This window comes from Leopardus geoffroyi, chromosome A1 (genome assembly GCF_018350155.1).
Source record: "Leopardus geoffroyi isolate Oge1 chromosome A1, O.geoffroyi_Oge1_pat1.0, whole genome shotgun sequence".
Classification (NCBI taxonomy): domain Eukaryota; kingdom Metazoa; phylum Chordata; class Mammalia; order Carnivora; family Felidae; genus Leopardus; species Leopardus geoffroyi.
In genome coordinates, this window is record NC_059326.1 from 44,660,153 (window position 1) to 44,672,920 (window position 12,768).

At 34.1% G+C, this 12,768-nt stretch overlaps 1 protein-coding gene across 2 annotated transcripts in view; it reads right to left on the bottom strand.

Annotated features, from left to right (window-relative positions):
• Positions 1–3,297: 3,297 nt before the first annotated feature.
• KLHL1 (kelch like family member 1) overlaps positions 3,298–12,768 on the bottom strand; it is a 360,871-nt gene continuing 351,400 nt past the window's right edge. Inside the window, exons 10-11 of one of the 2 annotated variants that reach the window (XM_045478696.1) lie at positions 10,680–10,851; positions 3,298–4,455 (exon numbers count right to left, since the gene is read on the bottom strand). In XM_045478696.1, coding sequence (XP_045334652.1) covers positions 4,396–4,455; positions 10,680–10,851 — 232 coding nt within the window. In that variant the 3' untranslated portion in view covers positions 3,298–4,395. The remainder of the gene's footprint in view (positions 4,456–10,679; positions 10,852–12,768) is intronic. The other variant, XM_045478701.1, reaches the window with a different exon arrangement.

A 12,768-nucleotide genomic window follows, 5' to 3' on the forward strand; every position in this document is an offset into this window, starting at 1 on the left:
TAAACTTTAATAAAAAGGTTTCTAGGGGCACCTGGGTGGCTCAGTCACTTAAGCGTCAGACCCTTGATTTTGGCTCAGGTCATGACCTCATGCTCGTGGGATTGGGGCCCACATCAAGCCCTGCTTGGGATTCTCTCTGTCCTCTTTCTCTCTCTCAAAATAAATAAATAAAAACTAAAAAAAAATTTCGACATTTTCAGTCATCCTCCTCTTTTAGTTATAGAGATGGAAACATTCTTACAAGTGGAAATTTCCCCTATACATGTAAATGTCCCTTACTGGAAAATTATTTTATACTCAATTTTCAGAGCTTTTCCTCTTTCTGTTGTTTCTTTAAAAATAACTAGCTCAAAGGGTACCTGGGTGGTTCAGTCTGTTAAGCATCCTACTTTGGCTCAGGCAATGATCTCACTGTGAGTTCCAGCCCTGCATCAGGCTCTGTGCCAACAGCTCAGAGCCTGGAGCCTGCTTTGGATTCTATGTCTCCCTCCCTCTCTCTGCACCTCCTCCGCTCATTCTCTGTCTCTCTCTCTCTCTCTCAAAAATAAAATAAAAACATAAAAAAATAAAAAAAATAACCAGCTCAAGCTAATCCTTATGCCAAAGAGGCAAATTCTCCTCCCCTTCATGCCTAAAATATTAATTTTGATTCTTATTCCTCCTATTATTATATTGTAATTTTCCTCTCTTTTGAAATATTAAAAACACTATGACCAGGTTTAACAAATGACATAGACATGTTTATTATTATTATTTTTTGAAGTTTACGTATTTCTTTATTTTGAGGAAGAGAGAGGGAGATAGATAGTGCCTAGTAAGGGCAGAGAGAGAAGGAGAGAGAGAGAATCCTAAGCAGGCTCCATGTTATCAGCACAAAGCTAGATGTGGGGCTCGATCCCAGGAACTGTAACATCATGACCTGAGCTGAGATACAAAGTCTGACGCTTAACCAACTGAGCCACCCAGTTGCCCTGACATGGACGTGTTTAAAAGAAGAATTTCCCAAAGCCACAAAACCTTAAATTTGTTATAGAAACATTTTAACCTAGAAATGTAAGACCATAGATATTTCAATATTACATTTTAGCCTATGTGTAAATGTTAATTTTTTAGGGTTATTATTTATCACAGGTTTTAGCTGACTGGTTGCAAATTTTAATTTCATACATAGACTTGCTGGTTTATTCAAACCATAATATTATGTAATTAATAATTTAAATTCTTTATACTCTTTGAAGAGCCAATATTTTTCAGGAGATTGCACTAATGCTTCTATTCTTATTCAGTCTCCTGTTCCAGTATTTAGGAGAAACTTACAAATGTCATCTCTTTGATTTTATTTTAACTGTAAGATTGATTGCATTTTATTGGCTTTTAATGTGCAACATAAAAAAATTCAGTACCGCCATGTTTGGAGATTTGGATGTGATTGCATACTTTATAAAGAATTTTGAACCATATTATGTATTCATATTCTCATTAACAGTCATCATTAAAATTGAAAATACTTGCAGAATATTCTAATACTTCATTGTGCTATTTATAAAAATGTTACACTTCAGGAATACCAATGTAATAAAAACATGGAATGGTATCTTGGAAAACTAGCCTCATAGATGCTATTTTCTATACTTTCTTTATTTAAATATGCTTTATTAGTTAATTTTTTAAAAATGTTTTTAATGTTTATTTTTGAGAGAGACAGAGTATGAGTGGGGCAGGGGTAGAGAGTGAGGGAGACACAGAATCCGAGGCAAGCTCCAGGCTCTGAGCTGTCAGCACAGAGCCCAACACAGGGCTTGAACTCACCAACTGTGAGATCATGACCTGAGCCGAAGTTGGACTCTCAACCAACTGAGCCACCAAGATGCCCCAAATGCTTTATTAATTCAAAGAGCCAAATAGTGAATCCTATTAGCAAAAATTTTACCTCAAGTGGCAATCGTTAGCAGAACTGATTTATCAATTGACAGAGTCAAGTTTCAAATCCTGGACTGGAGTCTTGGCAGAGTAGGTAATAAGTGCTGGGACTTATTTAGTATGTGACCTTGGAGGACAATTTCCTTTTCAGCAAATTGGCACAATTAATCCATTCTCCCTATTTCATATAGGCTTATCAGTTCATCATCCAAAGTGCTGTTCAATGTCATCATTTGATCAATTACTGTATACACTTACTCTGCAATATAAGCAGTAGCATAGGCTAATGTGATCTATATATAGAAAGTAGATGGTTGATGTAGCAAGTTTGCTTCAGGAAAATTCCTTATCAGGAAAAAAATATAGTAAAGATCTTGATTCATCAAATTTTAAATATAACCACCACAAAACTTTAGTGGTTAAAAAATAGACATACCTACTTTATCTTCTCCTCTATTCTTTAATTTCAAAACTAAGTTGTCTATTCTAGCTGGCTAATATTCTCTGTATGTTCTATGTCTTGGAGAAAATATGTGGGAAGAAGAAACTAAATGTACTTAATGCTACTAAACTATACACTTAGAAATGGTGAAGATGATAAATTTCATGCTATGCATTTTTTTTACCTGCAATTTTTAAAAATCATTGATACTTCCTCCTGTCTTATACTTCTAGTGGCATAATTTTTCTGAGGTAAAATGTGACCAATAAATTTGATCATATGTATATGTTGGGAAAATTTAGATTTCCTAATATTTCCTTTATACAAACTATCAATATTTTCCTTGGTTATTAGATTTCAAACATTTTTCTCCATCCGGCAATAAAAATCAATCCCATGGCTTACTCTGACTCAAAGAGGATTTTTCTTTTCACCTTTTCTAGATCCTGCACAATTATCAGCACTCATTATGTGATGTGTGTTTTGTAGGCATTATTTCTAACTACCTCAACTGAGTGACTACAAAAGAAAGCAATAATTAAAGACTGTATTTGATGTCAGTGTAATGTTTAAGAGGAAATAAACATTTTGAGAGAGATACATACTCCTTGATTATTTTGAAAACTCAAGCAATAAAAATGCCCTATCTCTACAGTATACCTTATCAATTTTTTTTATTTTTATTTTTTGAAATTTATTCATTTTTGAGGGGGGGTAGGGGCAGAAAGAGAGACACACACAGAATCCAAAGCAGGCTCCAGGTTCCAAGCTGTCAGCAGAGAGCCCAACGCGGGGTTGGAACTCATGAACTGTGATGTGAGATCATGACCTGAGCCAGAGTCAGATGCTTAACTGACTGAGCCACCCAGGTGTCCCAGCCTTATCAGTTTTTCACTCAGATTTGAATTCAAATTTATTGAAGAAAGATACAGTGATAAAAGCAAATTTTCTATCATTTATTAATTATATTTAAAATTTACATGAATCTATTAAGGACAATGTGTAATGTTTCCACTTTATGCTTTAAACAATTACAAACATTTGGCATAAAATAATGTGCATATCAATGTAACAAGTTTGAAAAATGGGGAATGAGAATCTGGAGTCTGCCCTCCTTCTAACAATGATCATTAATACTCCAAATGAATGGATCATAGATTTCTCTCTCAAAATTCTAAGTTGTTTTTGTTTTTTTTATGAACAAATTTCTAAAGGACTTGAACATGCAGTGATATATATAACATTCAGAGTAACTAGCTTCCATGCTTACACTGAACTCAACATAAGGCAAAAGCCCATAATTGTACTGATTCTTTGGCTCAGTGTGTTCAAAAAGCAAAGCAATGTGGTAAGCCTAATGAAAACAATCCTTTGTGTTTGCCAGCTTCGGATTGCTAATATGGCTGCAACAAATTTCAACCATCCACTCTGATGATATAGCAGTTTTGATTAGCAGAACAGTTTGTTTTCTGAATGCAAGAGACAGGCATGAATCTGTTTCTCTAATTGTTCTCATAGTTGAGAAAATGAGGAAGAAGCGTGTTTGTTTTAATAAAATATCATTCTGCCTCCTGGAGTGACCACAACTGATTAGGAAAATAGTAAACCAATCAGGTTCTGTCAGACGAAATATCATGTCTTTGACCTCTTTGATATTGCCACAAACTAATAAAACAATTGAATGAGTTGTAGTCATGAAATTATCCGTGTCACAAATATTGGTCTCTCCTCTTAATTGCTCAAGAAAAACAAGCCTTTGGTAACTTTAGTTATTGTATTCTACAATACAAAACAAATTACCAATAACCATTCCTGAACTAACTAATATACGGCCAGATATTGTTTCACAGAAGTTTGATGTTTTTTTTTTATTCTTATAATTCTTTTTGATAGTCTACCTCTTTTGACATCAGTAGGTAAATCTACAGAAATCCTTGTTCTTGAAGAATTTTCATCTCAGGAAATTCTCATTCTTGCTCTCTGTTATAAAAATAACCACTCCAGCAAATAAAATCTCTCCAAATAAAAATAAGTCAAGGTTGCTTGATGACTACCACACAGGCACCTGCTCTCCCGATATTCAAAGAAGCCATCTGTTGAAAAAGATGAAACACAACTTAAGACAATTTTTACTGTCATAGAATAGTATACAAATTGTAATATATTTAAACACTCATATGTGTTAAAATCATAAATACATGTGCTTCTATTTTCCCAATTTAGCCACAAGTAGTACAATAAAAATGGAAACAATGAAAATGGCATTTACAAAAGAGCAAAAATTTGCATATTGAAGTTGTTAAAACCTGCAGTCATTTATGGGATTTTTAATACAAGTAATAAGATATTTAATGATTTTTAGTGACATAAAGATACTATAGAAAAGTTTCCAACGAAGATTTATTTCTGGGCTTGCATGGACACATTTCTGACAATACTTCATAGTGGTATCTTGGAATATATTTCAGATCAAATAGCTATTACACTTATTGAAATAATTTTGAAGTTATTTCCCCAGATAGTCTACTGAATTAAATGTGTTATTCATTCATTCTAAACAGAGACATACGATGAAGTAACTTCAATATTTTGTCATAAATAAGCCATAATTACAATTTCTATACTGCTTATTAAAAAAATTCTACCTTATGATAGTCATCAAAATGAGAATTGAGATGTTTTTAATAATCCTGAATATGAAACTGGCTAGAAATATATTAAAAACAATAATTTTTTACACTTTGTAATGAAAATTTATTCCATAGAGGTAAGTCAAGAGTTGAATAATTTGAGCATTTTGATATGAAAGATTTTCATTACAGTTTTCTAAGAATAATTTATGCACATAAAAATATCAGAGTAGGCTAGAAATTACAGGATATTATCCCAAGCTGAGAAGAAAGTGAATAAAATGTAAGAAATAAAACAGCTAAGAGAAAAATAATCTCAGATCACATATATTATCTTATTGATTGAGAAAGGATATGGTTTCACTCTCTAATATGAAAATCACCACCCATATCTACAGTTCTGTTAAATGTACTTACTGTTACCTGCCATCCCTTTGCAGAGTTAACACACATACGCACGTAACATACTGTTACCTGCCATCCCTTTGCAGAGTTAACACACGTGCGCATGCACACACACACACACACACACACACAAGCACACAGAGCAACTTCTTATGTGATAATTTTTTATTCCTTTCATTCGTATTAAGAATAATTTTTATAGATCACCACATCATCTTTATAATCCTATCATGTATTGTTATTTTTGTGATAGGTATGTGAATGGAATGTCAGGGAACAATATATAAAGCAACGTATACAAACTGAAATGTATCTCACTCCAAAATGCACATACTCCTTCCATTGTCCCTCTTTTTAAAGTATTGTTTCATATCAAAGTCATCTAACGAACTTTTACAAAGTATATTTGCTCATGCCCTACCACTCAATAGGAATGGGATGAATATTGGGTACTTGTATTTTTGAAAACTTTCCCAAATACCCTCCAATGTTCATTCAATACTGAGAAATGCTGTGCATAGTTTCTAGAAGAAGTATAACATGAATAGCTTCACTTTATATCTACATCTACATCTCTCTACATGCATGAGTGTGTTTATAAAAATAAATCTCTGCACTTCTTTGCAAAAATGTGTTGTTCCTCCTGTGATTCCTGTGCCAGTTAATGACACCACTCTCAAGTTACTCAAGATAGACACCTAAGGTACATCCATAACCTTTAGTTTTACCTCATCAACCCTACACCTGAATAATCATCAAGTCCTATAAGTATCTCTCCATCCAACCTAATTATACCTATTCCTGTCAGTTCACATTACAATTTTACCTTGAGTGTGAAGCATTGCAGTATGCCACCCCAGGATGTGCCATTTTGGCATATTGATTATTTTGAATTAAAGGTACTTCAGAGATGATTGGTACAGAAAGGACTTGCTGACCCTCCTTGGTCCCACTGAAAGCGGGAGATAAATCTCCCATGTGAAAGGTAACCTCCCTGTACCAGGACACTGGAAGGCATCCTTATCACCAGAGATAGGGAATTTAGAGCCAAGAATGCTGTATAAGTAAACTTTGTTACTTCTTCACCAATTTACTACCACAAGCTCAAATCCCTTGTCAGTTCATCACAAATTTATCATTTTGTTGAAAAAGAATAAAGCTTCCTGCTTTGGCCACTTCTTTGACTCTCATATTTTTACGGGGTTCCCATACATACAAAATTAATTTTTTATCCCATTCATCCATCTTATATTAATTTAATTATGAGACCAACCAAATAACCTAGAAGGAGTAAAGAAAGATTTCCACCCCTACAGTGGATTGGTAAAATAACCTCCTAACAGATTTCTCTGACTCTAATCTTGCTTTCTCCTGTTTTTCACATCCTATCAAGTGCAATTATTTTAAAACAGAATTCTGATTATTTACTTCCCTGCTTAAAATTCATTTACTCCCATTCAGCCTTATATTAAAGTCAAGATTCTAAAAACATGGCTTCTGGCCCTGCCTCATATAGACCCTGTTTATGTCTCCAAACTCCTTGCTCACCACTTTATTTTTGGCCAGTACAACATGTTACATGTTCTTCCTGCAATTCTTTTCAAATTCTGTTTCTCAAACCAAACCATTCCCCATATTTTTATCTGATTAACTATTAGCCACCTGTCAGGCCTCATTCTACATGCCATTTCCTGAAGGAAGATTTCTCTACCCAAGACACTTAAATTCTATCATATAGCTAAGTATTTCCCTTACCACAGAATTTATCATGCTATTTTGAGCACTAATATATTCTCCATAAATAAATTTAAATACTTAAGAGATCTTTTGTCTTTTTCCCTTTGCTCTAACTTTGTATTTTATATATATATATATATATATATATATATATATATATATATATATTAATTAATTTTTATTTATTTTTTAAACCTGCTATGTTCTCCCTCCAGGGTTGCACCTTCAACCCTAGAATGACAACCTAGAAAAGTTGGCCACAGAACCAAGTATAAAAAAGAAACTGAGAATGTAGATATTTCACCAGGTTCCCCTGGAACTTATTCTCTACAGTAGTCCCCTCTTGAAGGGGGAATATGTTCCAAGACCTCTAGAGGATGCTTGAAACCATGGATAGTACCAAACACATTCTATACTGTTTTTCTCCTGTACATACAGACCTATGATAAGGTTTAATTAACAAATTAAGTACCATAAGAGATGAACAATAATAGCTAATAATAAAATAGAACAATAATAATAATAATAATATACTATAATAAAAGTTACATGAATGTGTTCTCTCTCTCAAAATATCTTGTGCTGTACTCACCGTTCCTCTTGTGATGATGTGAGATGATAAAATGCTTATGTAATGAGATGAAATGAGGCGAATGATGTCGGCATTGTTACATAACATTAGGCTACAACTAACCTTCTGACAATACATCAGGAGGAGGATCACCTGCTCCCAAACTACAGCAGCCCATTGCTAACTGAAGCCAGGAAAAGCAGAAGTGCAGATGAGGGGATACTACCATATATCTATTGTGTGTAAACAAACTAAACTCATACACAACAGAACTGAGTTGCAACAGTAATATTCAACTAATTTATTTAAGAAATATTCACATTGTCTCTTACTCCGTGCCAGCAATTTTGCTAGTCTTCGGGGAGATGATAGTAAATCACACACTATCTTTATAGTTACGGGTGGATAAAACATAACAGCACTATGACAATGTGCCAAGACAACACATGAAAGGGTGATTTTACCCATACCAGGGGAAATGGAAGAAAGTTCTTTTTTTATGTCTTGAAGCACACCTATTGTTTTTTTCAAATAAAACAGAAGAAATAAATCCAGTGTTAAATGACAAAGTCAAATTTATTAAAACACACACACACACACGTACACATGTATACATGTATGCATGTATTCTTGGTAAAACTATCTAAGACATGAATTGGGAAACTGATCCCTAATCTATTAACATTATTTATAATTAGCTAGCTTAGGAAGTGTTCCAAATATACATTCTTCGATATTTTAATATAGTTTGTTTATTTACTCTAATGCTCAGCCATTTGGGGATGCCAATGATAAATAGGATAACATATTGGTTTTTTCCATTTATGGGGTAAATGGAGGGAAAGTAACAGGCATTGTCCAGCACATATGGGATTTTTTTGCCAGGGACCTAGAATCCTGAAAATTTTCAAAGTGATTTTGTGTGTGTCTGCTATCTTAAAAATATAAATAATGAAAATATATAGACATAAAATCTTAGAGTAATTTAAGTGCTTTACAATTAATGTTTATTGTACTTAAAGTTGTTGTAAAACATTTTTGTAAAGCTGTTATAAACCATTTTAAATACCACCTTCCTGTTTGTAAGTTGTTATATGATCCAAAACACAGCACAGTAAAATACAGATGAGGGAAAATAGTCTTCAGGAGAATTTTACCTATTATTACTACATAGATTATTTTGATTTTAATTTCAGAAGAATGATAAGCAAAATGGCTCATTATTATAAACACGAAATGAAGATTACATTCTATCATTGATATGCCCGTAAACTTCCTTTATTTGATGTTCATTTGTGAAAGTGGCACATTTTAAATATGTATCATTGAACTGGTACATTTCCTTGGCAAATCAACAATCATTAATACATGCAGTGTCTCCTTTGTAAACACTAGGGAATCAGAAGGAGGATAGGTTATAATATATCCTCTAAAAACTTAGTGCAATAATTACAAACTGCTTTTATATTTGCTGCTCTTTGGATAGGAAATGATTCTTTTCTTAGAATTAAAGTGAAACACAGAAAATCACACGACCCAGTTTTCCAAAAACTTTCCCTTCTTTCCTTCATTCTGCCTTCTTTTTTCCTTCTTAGCCAAATTCATTTATCTCCTGTGAAATCAAAGGATTTTCTCTTAGGGAAGGGTATGATCCATAAGGCAGTCTGGACATTTGGAATTTAGTTTTGTACTTCAGATTCAGCCTATTTCAATATTGTGATTGAACATATCGAAACTGGCACAATCAAGGAAGTTATATATCTTTAAAAGTAAGTATCTTTAAAAGAAATTTACTTCAATCAGTGTTCAAGTTCTTCAGATAAACTTTGTTCAATTTCTGCAATCCCTCCCCCCCTCAAAAAAATGGAACCCTCCATCCACTGAGGAATATTAGGAGATGAGGTTCTTATTCTGCTTCAACTCAATAAGACCTTGGAATCTCATTGCATCCATCGATGGAAATGGTTTGTTTATTGGAATGGTATCTTGCTTCTAAGTTTCTGATAAAGGGGAGGAATAATAGAAACACTGAGAAATTTGGAGTAGAAAGTAATAAAATACAGGGACACAAGTCTTAGAATATATCCATTCCCTCCGTTAAAAGTAAGGTCATAGTAGTTATACTGAATAAGGGGTTTTCCATTATAATTTGGTTGCACTGCCCTTATTTTCCCCCAGCACCCACACATGCAACACAAATCTTCAGCTATGAGACCAGACAGGGAGCTGCCTTATTCTAGCATTATCCTGAGTCTCTAACTACAGTGTACTATATATCAAGGGATAGCACCTCACTTAAGATCAGCTAATTATTTCACTGAATCTTCCTGACCAAAGTGATTGTCTGGGAGTGAGCACTTTCTACATGACAGATCATTTAGAGCCCTTTGCTGTTTGTTTCTTTGTTTTGTTGTTGTTTTGTTTTGTTTTTTTTTAATTAAAAAGCAGGTGTTTTGTTTTTGTTTTTGTTTTCTGTTTTTGGTTGTGAGGATTGCTACTTGGAGTTTCTAGCATCTCCACTCCATGGTAAATGTTCTCTGCAGTCGGTAACAGTGGGCCTAATAAAGGGAGTAAAGCAAAAATGGGAGGCAGGAAGTTGATTTCTGTAGCTTTCCATCTTCTTATTCCAGCTATCTCTAAAACCAAATATGCTAAAGTTAGGATTTTGTGAACCAATATATTCCACTTTGATTTTTTTTTTGTTTCAGCTAATTAAAATTCAGTTACTGTTCCTTGTTATTACTTATAATAAAGTGGAAATCCCATTGAAGCATGAATATCACATTTTAATATGAATTTTATTAATTACAAAATACATAAGAGAAAAGTACACAAAAACATGTGATTTAGTGAACTTTTTACAAAATGAACATGAAAATGGGCTAAATCAATCACTTGGGGTTCAAGGAAATTTAGAACGAAGTAAATGAAGTAAATTCTTGTATTTGAAGTATTATGCTGGCAACACTCTTACCTGTGTCCACTCATTTGTTTGTGGATCATAGGATTCCATAGTGTTGAGGTATGTCTGCCCATCATAGCCACCAACGGCATATAATCTGTCACCAAGGAGACAGACTCCAACAGCATCTCTGGGCATACTCAAAGGAGCCACCATGGTCCATGTGTCTGTTTTGGGATCATATCTAAAATGTAAGGAAAATAGGACATAGCATATCCTAACCACATTCAACTTTGAGTATGTGGAAAATACTCTTTCAAAAGCACACCATGAAAATCAAAACTGTGTTTTTTCTAAAAGCTCAATCATTTGAGCAATGTTCAAGAGTTAATATCCACAATGTCTGGCTTTCTAAACTTTAAGGTGTTTAAAAAATATACATAGACTCTTAGTTGGATGCACAGTCACTTAGCAGAAAAATTTGCATCATGATTTCTCTCCAAGGGAGTCGGATATGTAAGCCACTATTTTCCACTGTAGAATGAGGTTCTGTCAAACAAACATAAGCAAAATGCTATGGTAATGATACAGAAATAATGGTTAAAAATCTGGGAGAATTATGGAATTCCCCCACAGTTGAAGTCTCCTTTAAATCAGGTCTGAAAGTGTAACCTAACTTTTCTAGAAAGAAAAGGAGAAGTTTATGCAAAAAAAAAAAAAAAAAAATCTGAAGTGCTAATGAAAATGCATGGCCGGCTTTGAGGAAAGCAGGGTTGCAGAGTGGCTAAGTTCAGGGAGGTAACAAGGAGCAGAGTGCCTGAAAGGGTAGTTTTTGATCAGCTTATGCATTGTGTGATGGGTAGGAAAGCATTCTGTGTTCCAGTAACAAAACTTGGGGAAAATAATTACAACATGAACAGAACTGTGCTTTAGTGGCTTTATTTGGGATTCACTGTAAGGGAGAGATTGGTAAATCAAGACACTGAAGCAGGGGGCCCAAGTTATCATTACTGAATTTAAACCAAAAATAATTGAATTTCCAGAAATTCTGATTTCCATACATTATATATGAATATTTCGTATTTCGAGTGGCAGAAGCCTGAAGAATACTTTGGTGAATGGACTTTACTTCAGCTAAGAAGGATTAAACCACTTCTTTGCCTTTAACCTGCACCTGCAAGGTCAGATACGGAAATGAAAAAGCTAGTACAAGCCAAGCAGAGTAAATATAAAAGAAGACAGGGTCAAAGTTTTTTGTTTTTTTGTTTTTCTTAACAGACACAGCAAACATATTTTTAGTTTGTTCTTCTACTCAAATCTTGCGTTTCACCAATTGAAACTTTCAACCCACAGACTCCTAAAACAAAGAAACAAACACAAACAAGCAAAAAAAAACAAAAAAAAAACAAAAAAAAAAAAACAAAAACAAAACAAAAACCTACTATAGTTTATTGAAAACAAAGAAGGTTGTTACAAAAGAAAAGGCTGAGAATACCCCAAAGATCTGAAATTTATATTTCTCTGTATTCATGTTATCCAAGATGCTACATGCATTTACATGCCGTGGTTGGAAAGGTTGTGACAGCCAAGATAATTTACGTGAAATGAGAGACTGGTTGAATGCCTCCAAAACCAGGACCACCATGAACCATATGCTATCTAGCAAATAAAAATGTAATTTTACATGCTGTAGTTAATAAACTCAAAACGTCACAAACACAGGCACCGATAGACACACATAAACACTTAATCTATGCCATCAAAATTTTATCATGAACATTTTGAAATATAAAAGATTTTTTTTAAATAAGGACAAAATTGGAACACCTGGGTGGCTCAGTCGGTTAAGCATCTGACTTCCGCTCAGGTCATAATCTCATGGTTCATTAGTTCAAGCCCTCCCCCCCCACCCCCACCCCCTCAGGCTCTGTGCTGACAACTCAGAGTCTGGAGCCTGCTCCAGATTCTGTGTCACCCTCTCTCGCTGCTCCTCCCCCGTTCATGCTCTGTCTCTCTCTCTCTCTCTCTCTCTCTCAAAAATAAATAAACATTAAAAAGTTAAAAAGAAAATAAAAATAAGGACAAAAAAGAAGAAGAGGAGGAGGAGTAAGAAGAGCAGGAGAAGGAGGAGGTAAAGGAAGAGAAGACATCTCAAGGAATG